Source organism: Thermobia domestica, chromosome 7, assembly GCF_964235325.1.
Source record: "Thermobia domestica chromosome 7, izTheDome1.hap1.1, whole genome shotgun sequence".
NCBI lineage: Eukaryota > Metazoa > Arthropoda > Insecta > Zygentoma > Lepismatidae > Thermobia > Thermobia domestica.
Window position 1 is genome coordinate 279,953,977 of NC_137460.1, and position 24,329 is coordinate 279,978,305.

Consider the following 24,329-nt stretch of genomic DNA (forward strand, 5'->3'; position numbering starts at 1 on the left):
TCGTTTGAAGCAACATATTATGAATACTGAGGACTACGTAAAGGCAAAGCGTGGTATTATCACAATTAAGAACAAAGGTACAAGATGTTTAGCGCATGCAATCGTCGTTGCCATAGGACTGAGAATACACAAGGAAACAAATCAAACCGAATACAGAAGATATAAAAATCAATATAAATATATAATAGAAGAAGAAGAAGCAGAAGACCTGTGTGAAGCAGATGATGTGGATCTCAGTCATGGTGGTGGAATTCCTGAAATTCGTAAATTTCAGGAATATTTAAAGGATTGTAAAATCACGGTGTATAGGGACTTTTCAGGAAGTGATGTTATGTTCGAAGCTCCACCAAGTGATAATGAGAGAACATCTTTAAATTTACTTTACATAGATAACCATTACAATGTCATTAAAACTTAACAGCATGTTTTAGCTGTGGGTATTATTGCGAAAGCTGTCATAAGAAATATACAACAAAGCATGAACATTTGAAACATTGTACAGCTGTATGTTATCGTTGCCATCAGAAGCCACCATGTGACTTTAAAGAAGCCCATATTACCTGCAATGATTGTAATCGAGAATTTTATGGCCAGTCATGCTATGATTATCACAAGTCAGCTCCTTATCAACATGAAAAGCCTTTATGTTCTATTGTGAAATATGCCCAGTGTTTGAAAATTTATGTAGTAAAAGAAAAAGGATCTCACATATGTAGAGAAACGTATTGCAATATTTGCTATACTACAGTACCACCTAATCATGAATGTTACATAAAAGTGAATGAAAGAAGAAAATAAAAAAAACCAATGAAAAAATTATCATGGAGAAAAGAGCTATGATTGTATTTTATGATATTGAATGTATACAAGATACGAAAATGGAAGATGAGGATGCAAACATATATGAGCATATAGCTAATGTCTTGGTTAGTCAGCATGCATGTTACCGATGTTATGAAGAAAACAACATAAAAAATGATTGTATCGTTTGTGGAAAACGAGATAATATATTTGACGGAGAAAATGTAATAGAAGAATTTCTTAAACATCTTCAATAACGACGTCCAAACATTAAATCAGTAACATGTGTGGCCCATAATTCTAAGGGCTATCATGCACATTTAATCATTTAAACCATGGTTGAGAAGATTAATTGGACTCCAGAAGAAATCATGAATGGGACGAAAATTCTATCTCTTAAAGTAGAGAACGTAACCTTTATTGATTCACTGTTTTCTTCCTATGCCCTTAAGTAAATTCAGTGGTGCGTTTGGTCTTCAATCCTACAAAATATATTTCCCACACTTTTTCAATCGACATGAAAACCAAACACATGAAGGCACATTTCCAGACATTAGATACTATGGAGCAGATACCATGAAAGTAGACGAAAGACGCAAGTTTCCGCAATGGTATACTAACATCGAAACTGCACCTTTAAAATGAAAGAAGAACTCATCAAATATTGTGTACAGGATGTTGAAGTTTTACGACAAGCGTGTATTTCCTTTATGAATACATTTGAATCTGAAACAAATGTAAATTGGCATGGATTAAAGAATGGAATATGACAAACAAATTGAGCGTTCAAAAAATAAATCAAAAACACTTTGGAAAATAGTAAAAAGGGAAACAAATAGTAAAGCATCTTCTAGGGAGGTAGGAAACATTGAATTGAATCATGTAGATACTAAAATAACTGACCCAGTATTAGTTGCTAATATTATGAACAACTATTTTACTGAAATCGGAAATAAAAGTGTAACGGGTACTAAATTCGAAATAAAATCTACGGAAGATAGGCAACAAAAAAACATGTTCCTTCAGCCAGCAATACCTAACGAAGTTACTCAAATAATTCCAAAGCAAAAAAAAATGGTCCGTAGGTTTTGATAACATTCCAATGACAATAGTGAAGAAAAGTTCCGCTTATATAGAGGAACCTTTGACATATCTTATAAATCTTTCCTTTTCATCAGGACAATTTCCTCAAAAATGAAAACTAGCACGAATTAAACCATTCATAAAAAAGATGATAGGTATAAGGTAGAAAACTATAGACCCATTGCCTCACTTTCGCCCATCTCAAAAATCATCGAATCAAGTATGCAAAAACGTATAATAAGCTTCTTGGAAAAATATAATATAATAGACATTGCTCAAAATGGTTTCCAACGCAAAAGTCAACTGAGATGGTGATATTTAATTTTCTCGATTATATTCGGGATCCACTAGGCGAAAGAAACAAAGTACTCGCACTTTTCTTGATTTAACTAGGGCATTCGATCTTGTTTCGCATTAAATTCTCCTCGGAAAACTAAACAATATTGGTGTAAGAGGAGTTGTAAATAAATGGTTCCAAAGCTATTTAGAAGATAGAAATCAAGGCGTACAAATTGATTACATGGATCAGCGGGGTACAAGTTTCAAATATACCTCTGACATTAAACCAATACAATGCGTGGTGCCACAAGGCTCGATTTTAGGCTCTACTCTCTTTATAATTTTCATCAATGATTTTCCCGCTTGCTTAACAACAGCCAAAACAACCATGTTTGCTTACGATACAAGTCTAGCCATTACTGAATACACTGACTGTAAAATGAAAGTAGTATCGAACAAACAATAAAATAATTGAAGATAATAAATTAAAATTAAATTCCGATAAAACTAAAGTAATAAACTTTCATCACTCTCGAAATGCAAATGTAAATAATCCAATTATATATATTAAAAATAAATTTATAGATAACGTTAAAGCAAAGAAATTTCTAGGACTCTGGGTAAGTGATACACTAACATGGGACAGGCACGTATCTGTACTCCGAAAGAAACTTTGTAAAGTGCATTATGCCTTAAAAAGTGTGAAGACATCATTCAACATATCAGCATTAAAAGTAATTTATCATCTGGGGAAATGCAGCAGACAATTTTAAAATTCCAAAACAGTTTTAAGATTCAAAAAAGGGTACTGAGAACAATGAAAGGTACATAATCAACAGTATCATGCAAAAGAATATTTCGTGAGATTAAAATTCTCCCACTGCCTTGCCTTTATATATTACGAACGGCAATCTTTATAAGAAAATTCCTGAAACCGTCTCTTAAATGCAACAGTGACATTCACACATACAATACCAGAAACAAAAGCGATCTTGCAATTCCCATTCATAATACAGCACTTTACCAAGAAGGTCCAAAATATACAGGAATACAAATTTATAATAGCTTACCCATCAACATAAAAAACTCAGAATCTGATCACCTCTTTAAACAAAGACTAACAAAGTACCTACAAGAGCACTGCTTTTATACTGTCTTGGAATTTTATGAACATGATCAAGCTAGAAACTTGTAGTTGTATGAATCAATAGTAAGGTATTTATTTTATTTTATTATTACATGAGTAGTCATATTTATTTATATACTATTATAAGCAAATATCTTGAATACGTGTTTCCTAAATACTAAATGAAGATAGTATAATGTAAAGAAAAAAATTTAGATTCTCGCACTATGAATAAAACCAGGTAGATGAATAGATAAGGTATGGTATTTCTATGTTTAAATATGTATCATGTTCTAAGACTAATGTAATGTATAAGGAACTATGGTAGTAGCTTATTATATAGACAATAATAGGATTTGACATGTTCTATACCACATGCACAAATGTACAAAACTATGGTCTTTTGAACGCAAAATAAATAAATAAATAAATCATTCAAAGTCACTGCTGGAAGTTATATGATAGGTTGGCTGATGTGGGGTTTCAGTACTTTACAGTGAATCATAGCCTCAATTTCGTAGATCCCGTTACTGGCGTTCATACGCAAAATATCGAGCGGTTGTGGCGAGACGCAAAGGATAGCATTCCGATTAGTGATGGGTAAATTCCCGGGAAGATATTTTTCGGGAATATTCCCAAAATGGGAATTTATCCGGGAATTTATGTACAATCAGAAAGAAAATTGCATTCTATTACTATATTATGATTTTAAAGTTGAATTAATTTTTATATCACAGCTTATTAGTACTGTTGTCTCCAGAGAATTCTTTGAAATGTATATTCTGAATGGTACTATGTTACTTTATTAACACTTTATTATATTTAGAGAGTACGCGTAAATGTATATTTATTTACAATATGTTCTCTCAATTAAATATGTGTGAAAAAATTATATAGTAAATTATATAGTAACAGTTTAAATTTATATGTTAGTGGATTTGCTCAACTTGACTCTATTACTGATATTATAAACACATTAAATTTATAAATGATATAAACCAATTAGATTGGGTAAATACTAGAAGATACATGTCTCACCAATTTATCAACATTTGCGCATACATATTTATGTTCACAAAATTTGCAAGATACTTACTTATCTTTATATTTTAGCACGTAACATTGCCATACAGGGTCTTTCATTCTACCTATTTCTCGAAATTCTATACGTTAATTCACATGTAAAAGAAGTCCATGGATAACATTTCATGGAAAGACTGACGAATGAAGTTTACGCACTGTTGTGAAACAGCGAACCTTAATAGGAACAGCGAACACTTATCGCGAACGGCACAACACTGGTATCGTATCTGAGGGAAGAAATCAAACTAACATCACAAACATGTTTTCAAGAAATCCTATTGCAGAGCACGAAGCAAACTGAGCTTTGAGTGATATCGCAAAACAAAACTGCAAATGCTGCATTCTTTACCTATGACGAAACTGAGTGATTTCAAGTGCAAAATCAAGATTTCTTTAAATTGAAAATCGATCAGTTTACAGTATAATATTGTTTCAAGAGATTCGCTGGGTCGATTGATAACATCAGAGGGGAATCGCTGTGGTGTAACCTTTTCTTAAAATGGTCCCAGGTTCGATTAAAGGTCTTGAAATATGCGTTTATGTTTGTTCTGTGGTAGGGATTCGGGTTTGTCGTAGCGTAGCGGCTATGACCAGAAGAAGCTTTGCGTGCTTTCATGATGTTACGAAAAAAGAAAAGTCCGATTATGGCTGGCCATTGATCTGAAACAAAAAATGCACTAAAACGGATCCTAAGTTAGTACTATCTGATGAAATAAAGTTTGATTAAAAGTAGTATGTATACCTCACTTCTGGCGCATTTCCCCTCCGCCTCCTAACTACCAAAAAATTATGAAGCCGCCACTAACCATTACACTTTAACACAGAAGGATAGCGCAGAGTATTCCCATAACTACAATGTTAAAGTGAGATTGAATATGCTTTTATGACATTTAAAATTATAAAAACTTACATCTAAAAACTTACAATCTAAAAACTTACATCTAAATCTACAACTCTTCTATCTTATAATGACCCCATGGTAGGGTATTGATCCCGTCTTTTAGAACACATCTTTTATCGTCTACACAACTTAAAGCTAACTTATTTACTTCTATAATGTACAAATCGTGTTTATAACTTCTAATTAAATTCATCTTCTTATAATACTCCGTTTGACTAATCAAGCAGTCCTTATATTCGTTAAATGTGAGTTCTTTATACACAATACTCTTATTAACGCCTTTAGCTTTCTTACAACACTTTTCTTTATCGAACTTACCTTTAAAGGCTTTATCTGTTAAATCTATTTGAGGTGCTTTTATACTGTACATCTTACTTCTTAAACCTACAAACTCTTCTATGATTGTACCTTTAATCTCATCCTTCATCTTACCAAGTATTTTTTATTGATTTGTGGTATGTTGTATCTATTGTTTTGAGGGTAATCACTTGTATCGAAGTAATCAATATAATCTTTCATATCTTTGTACACATCTTTTGTTTGAATGTGGTAAATGTAACTATCTGTGTCTGTGTAACATATTTCTATCTTGTCTTGATACTTTGGCTTCATCACATTATAATGAAAGTCATATATTAAATACTTTGAAAGATCTAATATACTCATTCCAACATATATCGGTTTGTTAAAGGTTAGTTTGGTTTTATTCAATACTATCGCACATAAGTTTTCTGTGTAAATAGTTCTACTTTTAAAGTTTGGTTGAGCAATTAGTTTCTCTACTCTAGCTGGATCACATTCTACTTTTATAGGCTTACATCTCTTTCTAATATTTTCCATTGTCTTCCCGAATACACTGTTGTTCATCAGCTTATAGAAGTCTTTCTCAAAGTCATTTGTTGCTTTTGTTCTCATTTGTGTGTTTAAATCTATATAGTTCTTTAACCAATCTGATTGCTCAAACTCTATTACTCGATGTATCTTCTTAAGTTTTAATCCAAGTGATAGACACTGTTTTAAGTTTCGATAGTGAATCACATATTTCTCTTTATCATATAGAGTTGTTAATAGCTTTGATTGTTTTGAACCAGGTGGGCATATATTTTGAGGAGCTAATGGGTAGTCTTTATGATAGTCGTGTAGCTCTTTTGGATATTCAAGATCAACTTCTAGTATGTAACCAGTAGTATAATTATCAGGTATGCTTGCGAAATCGGTTTCATTTATCTCTTCCTCATTTAACCATCTAAATTCCTTATACGGCAGATACTGATTCATTGCCCATCCATATAGATTGTTTGCGTCTAAGTACATTAGGTAAGAATCATTTTTGTTCTTATCATAATCTTCCATATACTTATTGTTTGCTTTTACATATCTTTTTAGCATTGACTAATCCCACCTCTTATACCTTTCTCTATCATCAATACCATATCATAATCGGTTAGTAACTCTAGTTTTATATTTGTCATCTTTAACATTGCATCCCAAGCTAAACCTGGTGCTGTCATATACCATGCTGGATCAAGACCATAAGCCTTAAGACATGTCTCTCTAAAGTTTTCAAACACATCTGCTAATAACAAGACATCAGTTTTTAGATATAAATCATGGTATTGTCTGAGATTCTTAATGTCAAATGTTTTCCATACTTTCTTTGCATGTTCATAATCTTCATCACTTATATGTGTGTTCATAAGCTTGTTGAAGAATGCTTCCTTTGATGGTAACTTTCTCTGTCTAAACTTATTTCAGTCACTAACATAATCATAAGGGTAAACACCTTTTCTTATTACAAGTCTGAATTGTTTTTCACTAGCGTAGAAGTGTTGTGTATGAATCATTTGTTCTCTTGTTAGGTTTGACGATAGTTTATTTAAACTGCAAGCCATAAATCTAAATGAGTCTATAAATTTTAATTTGATGGTTCCAACATTTTTACTGAATGATATATATCGTTCTTCGTTATTAGGAATTAAATCTATTTGCTCTTTATTACATCCTAGCTCTTTAATAAACAAATGGGAATCATATCCTGTTAGATTATGTATAATCACTGGTACAAACTTAGGTACTTTCACTTTTAGATTACAACTATTACATAATGCAGCTACAAACTTTCCAGTTATGTGATCATGTTTAACTTTATGATTATTTGTAGTATACTCCTGCTTACAGTAAGAACAGTGTGTAGAGTTATTGAATTCTTTTTTTCCTTACTTGTTAAAGGTACTTCGTTATTCTGTTTATATATATTTGATATCTTTTTGGCTTCTTTCTTTAACATACATATGAACTTCTTAGCTGCATCTTTACCTCTATACACAACAGGATTTGTTTTAGTTCCATCGCTCTTTACAATATAGTAGCAGAATCCAGATGGTTTATGTTCTTGATATTTCTTAGTATATGATTTATTTTGTGGATAGCATTCATTACAACCCATAACCTTGTGTAGTAGACACTCAAAGTCAGCATAAATCACAAATGGCATCTTCATCGTATATTGGTAGTTCTTAAATTCAACGTATGTATTTTTTGGTGGCATTTCTATTTTAACAGCTTCATGACTAGAACAATCTTTCTCATGTCTATTTAATGCATCTTGTGAGTAGAAATATAACAAACATCTATCACATAAATATTTTCGGGCTCTCCATTTAGTCATTTGACTGCTAACTAACCTACTCAAGTCTTTTATCCAACAGTAGTGTGTTTTATTTTCTTCTTTTACATATAATAAATTAACATGTGTTTCTTTTTTGTTTTGAGTGTGATATAAAATGTAGACCATGTATTGCTCGTTGCAGGTATAAACGTTAATGGATATATCAAGTATTCTTTCAATTTTTGGAATATCACTTAGTTTTACTGGAAAATGAATATCTTTTAGTTTAGATTCTAAATCTATGAACACGTGCTTATATTTTGATGGTCTTTGGGGGTCTTTCTCAACAGGACGTAATGCAGAAGAAATCGCATATAAGAAACATTTTTCATCCGTGTTCTTTACATTGATAACAGCTTTTTTCGTTTTAATTGTATCTGGCAGTTCTATGTATGATGATCCTTTATATGGTGTGTATTTATTAAGTGCTAATTCTAAAAAGTTAATATTGATAAGAGCCCAACCAGAACCTCTAGCTTGGAACTCATCCATTCCTGTTCTTAATATTTGTTTTGCAGTAGTTATAAATTCTTTTAAGTTGGTTGATTGATGCACTTCTCTATTATTAGTGTTGAAATAGAAGGTCTGTATTTCTTTTCCTTTCTTATATTCACAGTTTATCAAAAGATTAACTTTCAATGAATTATGTTTCTCTAAGCTGATGTTTATTTTATTTATTAAAGCTTTCGATGTTGAGGTGATATATTGTTCTAGAGGATCATGTTCTTTGTAATCTGTTGTAAATCTCCATGTTTCTAATCTTGATTTCATTGCCGTTTCTTTCAGCTTTACATCAATTGGTTGTGATTCAACTTTGATTCTTGGTTCTTCAAATACTTCTTGTTGAAATGGGTATATATTTCTAATCTGTCTCCTGCTTTGTTCATCGTCATATTGTTTAAGAAGGTCTATCAGTTCTGCTTTTCTTAATCGGGAATATCTTCTGATTCCCCTCTCTTTACATTGTCGTCTTAACTCTATTACAGTAAACTTGCTATAATTACTCATCTTATTTATACTATAGAAAATCTTTATACTCTTCAATTTTTACCTACACCAAAATTTTTTACTTCATTTTCGTCCATTTTTTAACACATCGTTCAAACATCTGCATGTGCCTACATATGTTTAAACTGCGTGTTAGTCTAGAACTTCCATGGGAAGACCCATCAAAGTTACTTATACACATTTAAAACTGAATCATTTTTGTAAACTTACTCATCATCATTATCATAATCATCACTACCATATTTACATTCATCATCACTACTCAAATCAGATGTGTTTTTGTTGCATTATTAATATTTCTTTTTCCTTTAACAGTATTTGCTTCTCTAGTAGTGTTGCTAAGAGTTTATGATCATGATGAATTAGTTTAAGTCTATCATGTAATAAATCAAAATGTGCTTCCATATTTGTTATATAGAAAACCAACAAAAATGAAATAAATTTAAAAATCTAAGAATAAAAGCGAACATGACTAGTGCTAAGGAAATATTATCTTACAAACCTATATTTGATTGTGTATGTAAACATCTAGATATTGGTGGTTATAATGATGAAGACAAAATAAATTTTAGCGTGTCCATAGGTATGTTAGATCACTTGTTCAAGAAGGCCACTAAAGAAAACAACTCATTTCTTACACAAAACATTCTCTATGCGAACGTTATGAATTTGTCTCATGAGATATTAGATTCACTGACTGATGAACAATGGCTATCTATAGGCTATGATGATTATGAGGAGGAATATAACTATGATCACATTACAGAAGATTTCATACGTAAATATCTGCAGAAAGTTAATTTGAGTGAAATATGTTTATGGAAAAAGTTATCGGAAGAGTTTATAAGAGAATTAGCTGATTGGGAGATTATTTCAGGAAGCCAAGACTTATCAGAAGACTTTATAAGAGAATTTGCAGATAGAGTTGATTGGAAAGAAGTATCGTATAACCAAAAGCTATCTGAAGAATTTATTAATGAGTTTATAGATAAAGTTGATTTTGATGCTATATCTTACAAAACCGAACTCTCTGAAGCCTTTATACGAGAACATGCAGATAGAGTTAATTGGTGGTACATATCTGGAACTAAACAATTATCAGAAAACCTTATAAGAGATTACGCTGACAAAGTAGATTGGGAAATGATTTCAATGTCTCAAAATTTAACAGAAGAATTTATTGCAGAGTTCGAAAGCAGAGTTCATTGGACTAACATTTCAACTTATCAAGACCTATCTATAGAGTTTATATATGCATATAAATATTTTGTGGATTGGAGAGCTATAATAAGAAAATATCATAATAATCCCAATTTAGGTGATATGTTGAATTTAGCATTCGCTGTTGCAGCAGAGGGTAATGTATAACACTTAAATTGTACTTTGATGGTTTAAACCATAAAAGCAATAGTATATTTAGTTTCTCGTATTTTTTATACTTAAATGTCTCTTAACTGAATAAACCTGTCAACAAGATCTATATCACTTAAATCTGTGTTCATATGCGAACCGTGCCAAGTTATTCTATCATCATATCTTTCTTTAGCTCTGTTGTATAAGTTGATAGAGTTTGGATCGTCGACGTTAAGCAGAATACTCATACTTGGATACTTAAGTTTGAGTTGTTTAATCCTACTTTCGTAATTGCATGTTTGTACTCTTCCAACCCAATACTTATATCGTTCTATTCTTTGTTTTTGATCTCGTTCTTCTTCGTCACAGTAAAGGAGTATATTTTCAAGTTGTTCTTTAGTAACGTTTTTCTTGATAACGAATAGCCTATGTATCTTTCCCGGATCTTCTGTATATGGTGCTGCAACTGTTTTAAGATTATCAACTTTGCTTTCTAGTTCTTGATTGTACAATCGTAATTGCTCCATTTGTTGTTCTATCTCTTCTACTCTTGATTGTAACTCTTCTTGGTCTTCTTGAATCTGTTTAAAATTAGAAATAAAATAGTCTTCGATAATTACAGAACATTTTTCGTAAAAGTCATGTGATGTCCAAAAAGCAATAGCTAGGAAAATTCTTTTGTATACATATGTGCCAGAAATTAATAAATCTTTTTCGTTTGTACTTTTTGGTTCTATATAATACGTTAAATTTTGCTTCCTACAATTATAGGAAGCTAATTTTTCATTGTAGTATTCCAATAATTCTTTAGAATCTTTATTTTTCAGCCAGTTGTCAAACCTCTTACCACCACTCTGACACAACTTGGTAGCATTGAAGTATCCTGTACTCTTATCTATAATCAACTTGAAATCACCAAAAATACCATACCAATAATTGTCTTTAATCTGTTCATAGCAAATATCATTTAGACTAAGTGAACTATCCATAGTACTCATATTTATTATATAGAAAATCTTTATTTTTAACTTCATTTTCGTTACCAGCAAGTCTTACTTCATACGTCGCTTCTTTGAAATGGTATATATCTAGACCGCTTATATTTTCATTATAAGATTAGTTTCTGAATTTCCTAGATTCGGAGGAACTTCGAAGTTTGTTATGTTGTTAATTTTTGATAATTTCCACAGCCGGAATACCGACCCTGGAAATATATGTTATGGGGGGTATCGTTTCGATACCCTTATCTCATTCAAACTATCCTTTTATGGCTATTATTCCATAAAAGACAATCATTTATATTTACACTACAACATTACTCTTATCTATCCAACTATTATGCGAATCATCAAACCCTAGCCATTTGACATATACTTTATCACCTTTCTTTCTTAACACCTTTTCTACCAAGTATTCATCCTTATGTTTCGTCTTTAATAGTTCTGGTTCGTAAAATCTACCTTGCACATCCTCTTCTTCTAAATCTTTAATTCTATAGGTAGGCGGATTAGATGGAATAACTTCGCTAATAACAAATACTTCTGTTGACCAATTAGGCGTATATCCTTTCTCAAATAACCCTTTCGACTTACTTATACGAACATGATCACCTAACTTGTATTTGAGCTTAACACGCTTATATTCTTTTTGATACACTTTCTCCAATATTGTTTGCTCATTTTTCTTATTAACTTCTACAGGCTTTAAACCAATTGTTCTATGCATTCTATCATTATACTCGCTAACCAATGTTGGTAATATCTCTATCCATTTGTAATTCCCTTGTGTTGTGAACCTTTTCCACATGTTCTGTTTAAGTGTTCTATTGAATCTCTCAACAACAGAAGCTTTCTTACCACTATAGATTGAGTAATGATTAATCTTATTTTCCTCCATTAACTTCTTAAATTCTTTATTGTAAAACTCTTTACATTGATCAGTTTGTAAGTTACTAGGTTTTCTCGTTCTTAATATGGATTCGAATGCTTCTGTAACATTCTTTCCACTCTTATCTTTAACAGGAACAGCAAACGCGTATTTCGAGAACACATCTATAACCGTTAGCAAATACTTATAACCTTTGTTTTATTTGGAAACACCTTTTAATACTCCACTATCCATTTCTACAAGATCAGATTGCCAAAGATCATCGATACCTTTTATAACCACACTTGATCTGTCAAAGTTTTTTCTAGATGGTTTGTGAATTTCTTCTATAATGTCTTCTCTAACACCTTTAACTTCTTCTAGTCAATCAGGCTTTTTAACGAATTGAGTTTTAGTAACACCGCATGCAGAACAAATACCTTTCTTTAGATATCTTCCATTCTTTGTTTGCTCAATTCTAATAGTATCTTTCTTCGTATCTGTCGATTTCTTACACTTAACACAATACATCCTGTTTATTATATAGAAAATCAATAACTATCGCTGTTTAATTTTAGGCTATCAACATTCTCATCGTCATCATCACTATCTTCATCTTCTCTTTCTACATGCATAAAAAGCAATAGTAATTTACCATGTTTCAGATCAGAATCTTTAGATGGCCTAGCTGCTAATAGATCATTTATATTAAAGTGTAATGGAAAAGTTTCAACTAGAGAACCATTTAAATATATATCTATATAATACGTATTATAAGATGATTCTATATGCATTATCCTACCTTTATAAAGAAATTTGTATGCGGTAGATAGATTATGTATTAAAAAGAACGGATTTTCAACATTTTCTGATATCAATCGACTTGGAAGCTCTATAACATAACTCCGTTTGATGAAGTTAAGCTCTTCTTTTAACATGGTAACATCTTTTCTCACAACTGTATTATCTAACTCTGATGTCATTTTAACATTACCAAAGATATCCATATTTATTGTATAGCAAATGTTTTTATGAAAGCTCTCTTTCTATGTACATTACAGCAAACAATAATTGCCCTTCTTCCATAGCAGAATTTTTATTTGGTTTAATCGTAATTATATCGTTCTTTTTAAAGTCAAAAGGTATCTCTTTAATCAAAGTATCACCCAAATATATATCCAGAAAGTATTCATCCAAACTTAATTCCATGTGCATTATTTTCCCATTATACAGAAATTTGTAACCGTTAGAGAGATTAAATATTCTAAAGATTGGTTCCTTAACGTTTTTAGCTCTTAGTCGATATAGTAGAGGTACAGTTTCTTTCTGCATAATCAATTTAGTAGTATCCATCCTAATCTTTTGAAAATCTTCTTTCTTTATGTATGTGCCTTGTAACGTTTCTAATGTATCTTCAAATCGTTTTCTATCGTTCTCTAATTGGGCTTCTATTGACCTAAGTTGACTTACGCTAACAACATCATTTAAATTCTCCAACAATTTTAATTTTTCTTCACTAATATCAACATTATCTTTTCTATCTTTAACATTACCAAATATATCCATACTCATTTATTATACAGAAAATGCCTATCTTAATTTTTCAAAACATTTCTTTAACATCTCTATTTGTCTAGGTGAGTGTTTAAAATCAATATCACCATGAACATCATGCTTTTTCAACAGATAGTACAATACACATTTTAGGTTAATAATCAATGCTCTTTCCGGATACAGCTTCCTAAAGACCTCGTGTAAGTTTTCGAACTCATTTATAAGTGTTTCTTCCATATGTCGTAAGTTTAATGGTTTTTGATCGGTAAGGTGATAGTGTATTAAATAGACATCATCATAATATTTTGTGTATTTGTTTTTCTTTAGTACTTCTAGAACATCTTTTGTTGATATTAAATCTTTTGGTGTATCTTTAAATTCATCACTTAACACCTTGAGCGCTTCTTCGGGAATAATTCTATACTGTAAAGCTTGCAAACGAGACAGCTGTAACTTAAGTCTTTTTATAGTATCATACCATGGTTTTCGTACGCAAGCAGCTTTCGTTTCTTCACAAGTACTGTAAACCCAACCACTCTCTACAGAACAATCATCACAAATGTATCTACTCATTCCTTTTGTTAATGACTTACTACCACAATTACTGCATTGTAATGGCCTAGAGCTATAATTTGACAACAAGTCCTTTAAGGTAGTTATTGGGCGTAACTTTTCCAACTCTTCTTTTGTGTACAAAAATTTTGGTATTAACATTTTCCATAAATCAATAACATTATATACGTTGTTTTTATCTTTTAAGTCTATCTCGCTAACATCCTGAAAATACTGATAAAAATTATATCTATCTAGTGCGTCGAGTTCATCCTCATGCTTCTCAAAATAATCTAAAAATCTATTGTGTATAGCTTCCATATTTATCTTAAACAAAACTTTTATGGATACAAACCATAAAAGCACTTAAACTTAATCATTTTTAATCATATACATAACATCACTAAAAGAATACATTGATTTAGAAGATTTAAAACCTTAACACAAAGATGACCACATATAACTGAATTAAAGTCTTGTATTCGTTCGTCATTGTAAAATAAGTTTTCGGCACCAAGATATTGTACTAGTTGTTTAGGAGGAACACCACCATAAGAATCGAACACGTACTTTATGTTGTTATCTTTCCTATAGCATATCCAATGAGTACCAATGTTTTCTGATTTATCAAGGTTAACTACACCACACTCATTTACGTAAGGTTTTTGTGGAAGTTCATCACTCATAAATATACCTCTAAATCGTTTTATCTTTAATTCTTTAGCCAACCTCTCTATATCGAAGTTGGTCAATGGTTTTAGTTTTTTGACTTCTTTGGTTTACCTGCTCCCTGCTTTTCTTCCATAGCCATATTGTGCCTATTTTGTTCTTCAAGTTCTTGTTTATTCTTCTTAGCATCAAGTACCGTTTTAGTAATCGCTGCTGCACCACCTGCTAATGAGCCGACTGCACCTAAAGCTGCTAGAATGGCTGGAATTGTAAAGATAAAACCGCCCATATGCTCTTTCTTAATCTTTTTCATTTATGCAGTAGTTAGAGTTAAATCCATTCCTTTACCTTCTTTAATTTTCTTAAATTTATCGTTAAGTTGTTTCTTGGTTAATACATGATCAATATTTAAATCCTTAATTCACTGTAAGGAACACTAAACATACAACCTTTAATAGAACACATCTTCCTATTTATTTAAGAGAAAATCTTGGTTTGTAAAAGTACAGTTGTTGTAGCTCCACCAAAATCAATTAAGGAATCATTCTCATCTGTTATCCTTATCTCAAAATTGTCAAACTTGTCTTTGGATATAGGGAAAAATAATGGATAAGTAGGCTCGTAAATGATACTATGTTTAAACTCGGCATCGGTTTTAAATGATGCTATAGTTCCTGTTTCTCTATGTGTGTATTCTGTATCTTTAACAAACATGCCATCTGCTATATTACAGTGAACATTTATAGTATCAAACGGATGAAACTTTGGCAACCTACTTCCAATATGTGTTTTGTTCTTCTCTAAAACTTCAAAAGGATTAAACCTAAGGACAGTACCTATACCTCTAATTGTAATATCATTATCATCAGTTTCTATTTTCACTCTGTTTCTTAAATGATCTTCTGATAATGCTATGTTGATTGACTGAGATTTTAAATACTCATTAAGACTGTTTAAGCTGTTTTGTCCTTCTGGTATAAAAACTTGTCTATCACCATATGAGAAACTGTTTTTTTCTGTTGTTATGTTTGGAGTTAGATATGTAGTGTAAAACCCAACTAGTCCTATACTTAAATAGTTGCTACTGTTGTCTAATTCGTAATGGAGTTTATTCTTTAAAACAGAAGTATCACTCGTTAACTTAAATACCTTAGCCATTTATTATATAATAAATGAATGAGTTTGATTTACCTAGAGATATTCCAAGAGAGAAAGTAATCAAGCTAATAGAAGATGTCATTCAAAAGTTAGAATACAGTTTAATGAAGAAAAAGAGAAAACTACGAATTGTTAAATATGCATACTACACTTTGATTACGCTGTCGGTTATACTTTCTGCAACAACTGGGTTTATTAATATTTTTATACCTCTAACAATTTACTCGATATTAACAAGGTCTCTTGCAACTGGAAGTGCTATAATAACAGGTTTGTCTTCTAAGTTAAACATAAGCAAAAGAAAAGACGAGTATAAAACCATTGTCACTTGTATTAACTCATTTAAAGAACAGTTAGAGATGATAATAACACTAAATGGTGAAATGGACAACGAATATATAAAAGATACGTTGCTTAAGATCAGAGAACAACTTAAAAATATAAGATCATAAAAGGTGCCCCGCTGCATTCGGAGGTCCAAAATGTCTTGTGTTTGTATAAAGAAGTTTAGTTTCGCTATGCTTTACGGCGACTTTGTCGTTATCATGATTAAGAGCGACGACTACCGCAACGGGTTCATGAACGCAACTAAACTTTGTAAAGATGGTGGTAAAGACCTTCATGATTGGTCAAAAACGAAAGACTCAAAGGCCCTAATACACGCGTTTAACGAAGAAACACAAACAAACTCCCGAACGGAAGATTTTCCGGTTGCAAAATACACCATCATGACACAAAACAAAACAACGGAAGACAAACTTATCTCAGGCACATATTACCACCCAGACTTCATAGTTCACATTGCTTCTTGGGTTTCAAAATGTTTTGCTCTGAATGTTTCTAAGATCGTCAACAGTTACATAGCCAACCGCTTCATCCAACACTACCAAGGACAGACAGACCGCTTACAAGAAGCAAACAATAAGTACGAAGAGCAAGTTGCCCAACTAGAATCACAAAACAAAGACCTAACAACTCAAGTCGCATCACTCAAACTCATTGCAGCGCCATACACAGAAAACCCAGACAAGATCCATAGACTTGTCGTAATCAAAAAGAATCTAACTGAAGAACAACTAGAATTGTCAGACCTAATGATGGAGATGCTTAAAGTTCACAAGGACAAGCTTAATCAAGTTGAAGACAGTGTCCAAGACCGTAGCGATGAAGAATAACTCACATCATCAATAGACTATGAACTGAACTGTTACTGAAAAATGAAGCACAAAGCCCCACATAGAAACATCCTGAAAGATGTCGATATTTAAGCTTGACGATCAAGAGTTGTTAACACTATCAGACGAAGAAGGCAATGTATGGTTCAAAGGTAAAGACGTTGCCACAATTTTAGAGTATACAGATACAAAACAAGCACTGACTAAACACATAGACGAAGATGATAAAACACAACTGTCACATCTAAAGGGGGTTGTGCAGGAAACGCTACCTGTCAATTCACAGCCTCATACAATCTTCATCAACGAATCTGGTCTGTATTCCTTAGTGTTATCATCAAAGAAGCCCAAAGCTAAAGAGTTTAAGAGATGGATAACAACCGAAACCGAAGTACTACCATCAATCAGACGAACAGGTCAATACAAACTAGATCAACCCAACGAAAAATGAACACAGCAAACTAACAAAACCAATACGTTCACCATGGACTCACTTATTAAAGACATCATAGCCATAGACATCACTGACACGGCGTTTCAATTCATCAAGTCAAAAGATGGTATAGAGTTCCACAAGGCTCTTTACGGTGACTTTGTCGTTATCATGATTAAGAGCGACGATTACCGCAACGGGTTCATGAACGCAACTAAACTTTGTAAAGATGGGGGAAAGGATCTATTTAACTGGAAAAAGATTACAATATGCGGAGGAAACAGTTGAAACGTTTACAAGACTTTCAGGCCCTTCACATGTGAAGGGTCAAACGGGCATGTAGAGATTTTAAAGGTGAACAAAACGCTCACCTTACGGTTCATCCTCAAACTGTTTGAAAGAGGGCCAGTGCTGGTGGACCCTAACGTGGGGCATTGATTCAATGCCCCTAACTTCTGAAAAATTTTTCTTATCTTTTTCGTCTACATGATCTTGGATGGCGTTTCTAGTTTGTGAATACTCTAAGACAAATAAGATCATAAAAGGTGACGATTTTCTCTATAATAAATGAGTAAGAAAACTATTAATTGGGATGTAAAAGAGATGATAAAAGAAACAACAGCTAAGAAAAGAAATGGAGAACTTATACCTGATGATATTCGTTGTCTTATAGTGGGTCCGTCGGCGTGTGGTAAAACTTTTTTGTTATTTAACTTCTTATTACAGCCAGGTTGGTTAAACAATAATTACTTCTACATATATTCTAAAAGCATGAATCACCCAAAGTATGAGCAGTTAAAATATCGATTTGAAAAGGCAGAACTAAAGTTTAAGAAGCAAATAGCAACGTTCTTAAGCGGTAATGATTCTATTGTACCTATTGATGAATGTGAAAAATACTCTGTTGTTGTGTTTGACGATTAGATTTTGGAGAATCAAGATACTGTTAGAAATTACTTTACAAGAGGTAGGCATAGATATTTAGACTGTTTTTATCTTGCACAAACATATTCAAAAGTACCTAAACAGCTTATAAGAGATAACGTTAACTTCCTATGTATATTCAGGCAAGATGATACTAATCTCAAACATGTGTATAATGAGTTTGTTGGAGGAGATATGTCTTATGATAAAGTTAAAGAGATATGTTCAAAATGTTGGCAAGAAGATTATGGTTTTATAGTAATCGATATGACAAGCAAGGTAAACAATGGTAAGTATAGGAACAAGATAAAACACTTCTTAAACGTTTGATGTTTATTGACGAATGGACGATCATTAGGAAGGTAAGGACGTTGCTAAAATTTTAGAGTATGAGAACACAAACAAAGCTATCGGAGATCATGTAAGAGAGAAATACCAACAAACATATACAAATATATGTGGGGGTAACGATTCGTTAACCCTTCAGCCACATACAATTTTCATTAACGAAATTAACAAAAATGATTAAATATTTTTGGGTGAAGATAAAAATTGAAGAGTTGATTTTCTATATAATAAATACGATGGCGAGTCATATTGAACTTTTAAACAAGCTTGGAAGTCTTGAACAAAAACAAGTTATTGGATTAAGAGAATTAGAATTAAATACAGAATATAAGATTGTGAAAATGGAAAAGATTAAAACTAAGTATGGAAAGAGCATTTTAGTTGAGTGTGAGGAGTTTAAGGTTTTTCTTCCACCTAGATTTACAAAACACTTAACAGATAAAATGATTGATGAGATCGTTAAAGATGGAATAAAAATCAAATACACTGGTTTAAAAGATAATTATCCAACTGTTGAGTTCTGTATGTAAATCCAAAAAATTAACAAAAATGAACAAAAATATGTTGTCAGAAGTAAAAAATGGAGTGGTTAGAAATGGATCCCCAAAAGAAGTTCATTCCTACTAATAATTTCAATGTAATTGTAAAAAATGTGCAAACCGAAGTTCAAGTTGTTTTTGATATTAACGGCTGTGTATTCAGCTTGAATTATGATCAGTGGACAGAGTTTAAGAAATTGTTTCTTATAGAGAACGAGGTTAACAGAAGATTCCATTATCAATATCCGAACTTGTAATTTTAAGTATGTTTTAAGTGTATAAGTGTTTTTATAGTATCAAGACTATAAAAACTAAGGCCTTTGGGTATACAGAACATATAATAATGTGTCAGTATTTTGGACACTTGTAGTTTCCAGGTCTTCAAGTCTACTCTGAAATTTTGGTGTAGATAGGAAATTTATTTGTCTATTGATTGCCGTTTGAATTTTGAAAATCGGTTAATATTTGAAGAAGTTATAGTCAATTCGAAATTTCGGGAATTTTTTACGGGTTTATTTTTGAGTTTTCGGAAAAATGTTATTCTTTAAAAAAGTCTTAGAATTTTGTGAAGATTATGGTAGTATTTTTTATTTTTCAAAAGCAACAATAATTAGTGAAATTATTAAGACTTAGAATCGCATCCTTAAAGGTAGGTAACCAGTTATACATGAATAAAATAGTACTTTTACGTCTCTATTGATAGTCGTTTGAATTTTGAAAATCGGTTAATAAATAAGGATAGTATAAGCATTTTTCGTTTTGCCCCTGAAATTTCAGAAGTTATGCATCCCGCAATAATTACTCCTGTAAAGTATGCAACCCGCAATACGTGTATGGGCTATCCAAAAATGCAATCCGATTGCCAAAATATTCAATAGGAACCAAGATATAGATAATCTTATTGTTATATATTTTGAATTTACCGCTTCTATACTCGTGTTCTCTCTAAAGGATTGTATGATGTATTCTCCCCGAAGGAGACTACGTCACGGATTCAATGACGTCATGTATGATGTATTCTCCCCGAAGGAGACTACGTCATTGTACAGCTCCCTCGGTCCACCGCTAGCTAGAAGCTCTGTTGAAGGAAGAGGCTAATGCATATATATGTATGTTGATATGAGAACAAGGAAAGAGAATCGGATTAGACAGTCCTGTGCTGGTACTGGAATCGTTCAAATGAATCAGTGACAGATCACCTATTTCGGAGTTGTATGTATTCTTTGTATGTATTCCTTCTCATTGAGTTTTTAAAGCTAATTATTAACGGATTTTCATGATTTAAGTGTCAAATGAAAGCTTATAAACTGGAGAATAAGATGCAATAAATATATTTTGTGTGGGATTTCATTGTAATATTTTAGATGTAAGTTTTTATGATTTTAAATGTCATAAAAGCATATTCAATCCCAATTTAACATTGTAGTTACGGGGATACTTTGCGCTATCCTTATGTGTTAAAGTACAATAGTCAGGGGTGGCTTCATAATTTTTGGTAGTCAGGGGCGGAGGGGAAATGCGCCAGAAGTGAGGTATACATACTACTATTAAACTTCATTTCAAGCAATATCAATGTCTCGGTCTGGCTATGGCTTACCAAACGGTTCATCTCTCAAAACTTAGTCCCAAATATTTCTACAAGACAATTAAAATTTTAAAATCAGTAGACGGCTATGGTTAAATATTTTCAAGAAGTTTGTTTGAAAATTTCGAATTATTTCTTTTGTTCGAAACTTCAACTTTCAGTTCGACAATTTTGGTTTGAAATTTTAGGTCCAAAAATTTGATTTGAAAAATTCGTTATAAAAATTTTTAGTTTGAAAACAGGTTGAAACTTTTAATTCGAAAATTTTAGTTTCCACTTTCTAGTTCTAAAATTTGGAGTAAAATGTTTTGGTTCGAAAATTTTGATTCCGTTTTTTCGAAAAATTTTAGCTTAAAATTTCTAGTTCAAAAATTTCAGTGCGAAACTGTTTGGTTTCAAAAATTTGAATTCGAAAATTTTAGTTTCAACTTTCTAGTTCAAAAATTTGGACTGAAATGTTTTGGTTCGAAATTGTTGATTTCATTTTTCGAAAATTTTAATTTAAGATTTCCAGTTCAAAAAGTTCAGTGTGAAATTGTGTGGTTTGAAAAAATTTGAATCCGAAAAGTTTTATATCAATTTTTTTTGTTCGAAAATTTTAGTTTCAACTTTCAAGTTCTAAAATTGGTTTGAAATGTTTCGATTCGAAAATTTGAGTTTAGAATTTCTAGTTGAAAATATTTCAGTGTGAAATTGTTTGGTTTGAAAAGTTGAATTCGAAAAGTTTTATTTTAAATTTTGGTTTGATGTTTATAATTCGAAATTGAATTTGAAAATATTGATTTCAACTTTTTTGTTCGAAAAGTTTAGTTTGATGTTTTTAATTCGAAAATTTCAGTTTGAATATTTTTGATTGGAAAAATTTGAGTTCGAAAAAATTAGTTTCAAATTTTTACTTGAGCTTTTGTAATAACTGGAAATTAGTAGACTCAAAATTTAATCGAATAGTTAAAAACCGTCTATTTGTTAACCGAATAGTTAAAAACCGATAATTTTTAATCGAATATTTAAAAACCGGATAACGTTTGGCGGTTAACCGTGAAACTATTCCCTCTTTGCATTCACTGGAAATTTTTGGCACATACTAAAATATTTTTGAAATGATGATTTAAACTAAACAGTCAATTTTATTTAAGATATAAATTACACGAACTAACACCAGGACCAAGAAGGTGACCTTAAAGTATCGTGGTTCTCTCATCAAAAAGCTTAAGCGGAGTGCATTTTGGTACGCATATCCTCATTATATGTAAATAAAGTAACAGCAAACTCTACTTTCAGACAACGTCTATGTAGAGCATAAATCCTAAACAGCACAAGAATGTAAGTTAATATCAAAGTCATATAAATTCTCATCGAGAAATAAACTCATGACCTTCGGAGACTAAATATAGACCGTGCATGGCTATAGCGTAATAAAGAGAATACATGAGGCTAGAAAGCTTCCCAATTATATATTTAGCAATTTTAGGTGATCAAATACTAACATTAGTTCTGGGGACCATGACTTTGGTTCTGCCAAATTAACCCACAAAAAGTTGGTACCAATCACGTTCGTCCATGTACCCTTGCTCTATAAAAGCCTATACGCATCCATATACTGTAATAAAGAACCAATCAAGCTTAGAAATATTACACAATATTGAGAACATTTTAATCATGAACATAAACAACATATAACAAGCATATAACAAGTGCTGTCGGAACAGTTTTCCGTCAGCTAAGCCCTTGCTAATTAAACTAAACACAAACTCTGAACGTTTAAATCGTTCAAACCAATAACAATGTTTTGTAAGAGTTATTACAATGAACTAATCAGATTTAAGCCAAGAGTAAATGTAACGTCATTATTATTTATCCACAAACGGAAACGAAAAGGTAGTAACTAGGTTCAAAGTCAGCTCATCACTTCCCTCTTTTACCTTCTCTAGGAATGATTATATTCTTTCAAAGTAAACCATTACACATAGGGTGAATGTGCCAATAGTCGTCACTTTTTGATTGCAACTTTACCTTTTACTTCATAACTTTTAACAGATACAGGTGAATGCTTAAATTGTACATTGATTCTAATATTTGTAGCTTATTGTGTGATACAGGATCGTTACCTTTGATATAAAACACATAGAACAAAGTTTACAATTAAAACAATCCAAACATGCGGAAAATGCCTATAGTCGTCACAAAAATTCTCAAAGTCGTCACCTTAAACTTCCAGTGTTCGTCACTCTTACAAATTCTTATAGTTCAAGCTTATGCAAGTATTAACGCTTAAGATGAGTGGCTAGCATGTAAAAGACGGTCAATATCATCATCACTATCACGGACATCGAAACAATTTTCGCACATGATTCCACATCTGAATCAGAATCATCCACACCCGGGAAAATTTTTTTGTGTGATTTGCTAATACAATTAGCGTGAAAGATTTTGTTGCATTTGATACATGTAGGGTTATCAGTAAGTATTACTAACTCATTACACTTGGCACATAACTGAGATTCATTTCGTGGCTTTGTAATTGTTGTTTTCTTTCTTGTTTCAGCTTCGAGTCTTTTTCGTTTTTTTTGCTTCTTGAGAGAGAGATTTTTCTCTCTTCTCACCTTCCTTATTCTCATAGAATTGCTTCCTTTCACCAAACGAAACAGCTGATGGGAACTTCTGAGTTGATCTTCTGGTTTTCTTGCGTTCCACTTCTCTTGGCCACCAGAGATGTTTCTTAAACGGAGAAGGAACAGCGACTTGTGATTTGACAAGAGAATCTCCATTAGAACTGCCTTCCTTCACGGGAGTTTGCGACGGTTTAGTTAATATTGGCTCACTTCCCACACTCGCAGACACAGAATCTTTGAGCAGATGATCGCTTATTTCTGCTTTCTTCTTAATTGATTCCCAGATATTGTAGAGATTTTGGTCTTCAGGGTCGATAGTAGATTTTCCTCCCAAGATGTCGTTGAATTTAACAACTGTATCATGACCGATTTCATTGTGTAAAACATTAAGAGCCATGTGATATTCTTCGATATTATATTTCTTTGAGATGGTGCTTTGATGTTCGATAGTTTCTCCCCGTGTGTGGTGATCCAGACATTTCGAATAACAACTGCATCTACATTTAAATGGGCAAGTCCACACACCCGAAAGCTATTGTTTATCGTCTCCGGTGTGGCTTTGGTTTTTACAACGTCCACTATAATTGGTGCAAAGTCTGCTTTGGTCACTGT

At 32.0% G+C, this 24,329-nt stretch overlaps 1 protein-coding gene across 1 annotated transcript; it reads left to right on the plus strand.

Annotated features, from left to right (window-relative positions):
• Positions 1–17,355: 17,355 nt before the first annotated feature.
• LOC145689757 (uncharacterized protein HI_1418-like) lies at positions 17,356–17,727 on the plus strand. The gene has a single exon (XM_081763956.1). The coding sequence runs from the start codon at positions 17,356–17,358 to the stop codon at positions 17,725–17,727; it is 372 nt and encodes a 123-aa protein (XP_081620082.1).
• Positions 17,728–24,329: the final 6,602 nt, after the last annotated feature.

What these genes read in the sequence shown, in the direction of transcription:
- LOC145689757 (XM_081763956.1), top strand. Translation starts at nt 17,356, where the DNA reads ATGTCGATATTTAAGCTTGACGATCAAGAGTTGTTAACACTATCAGAC.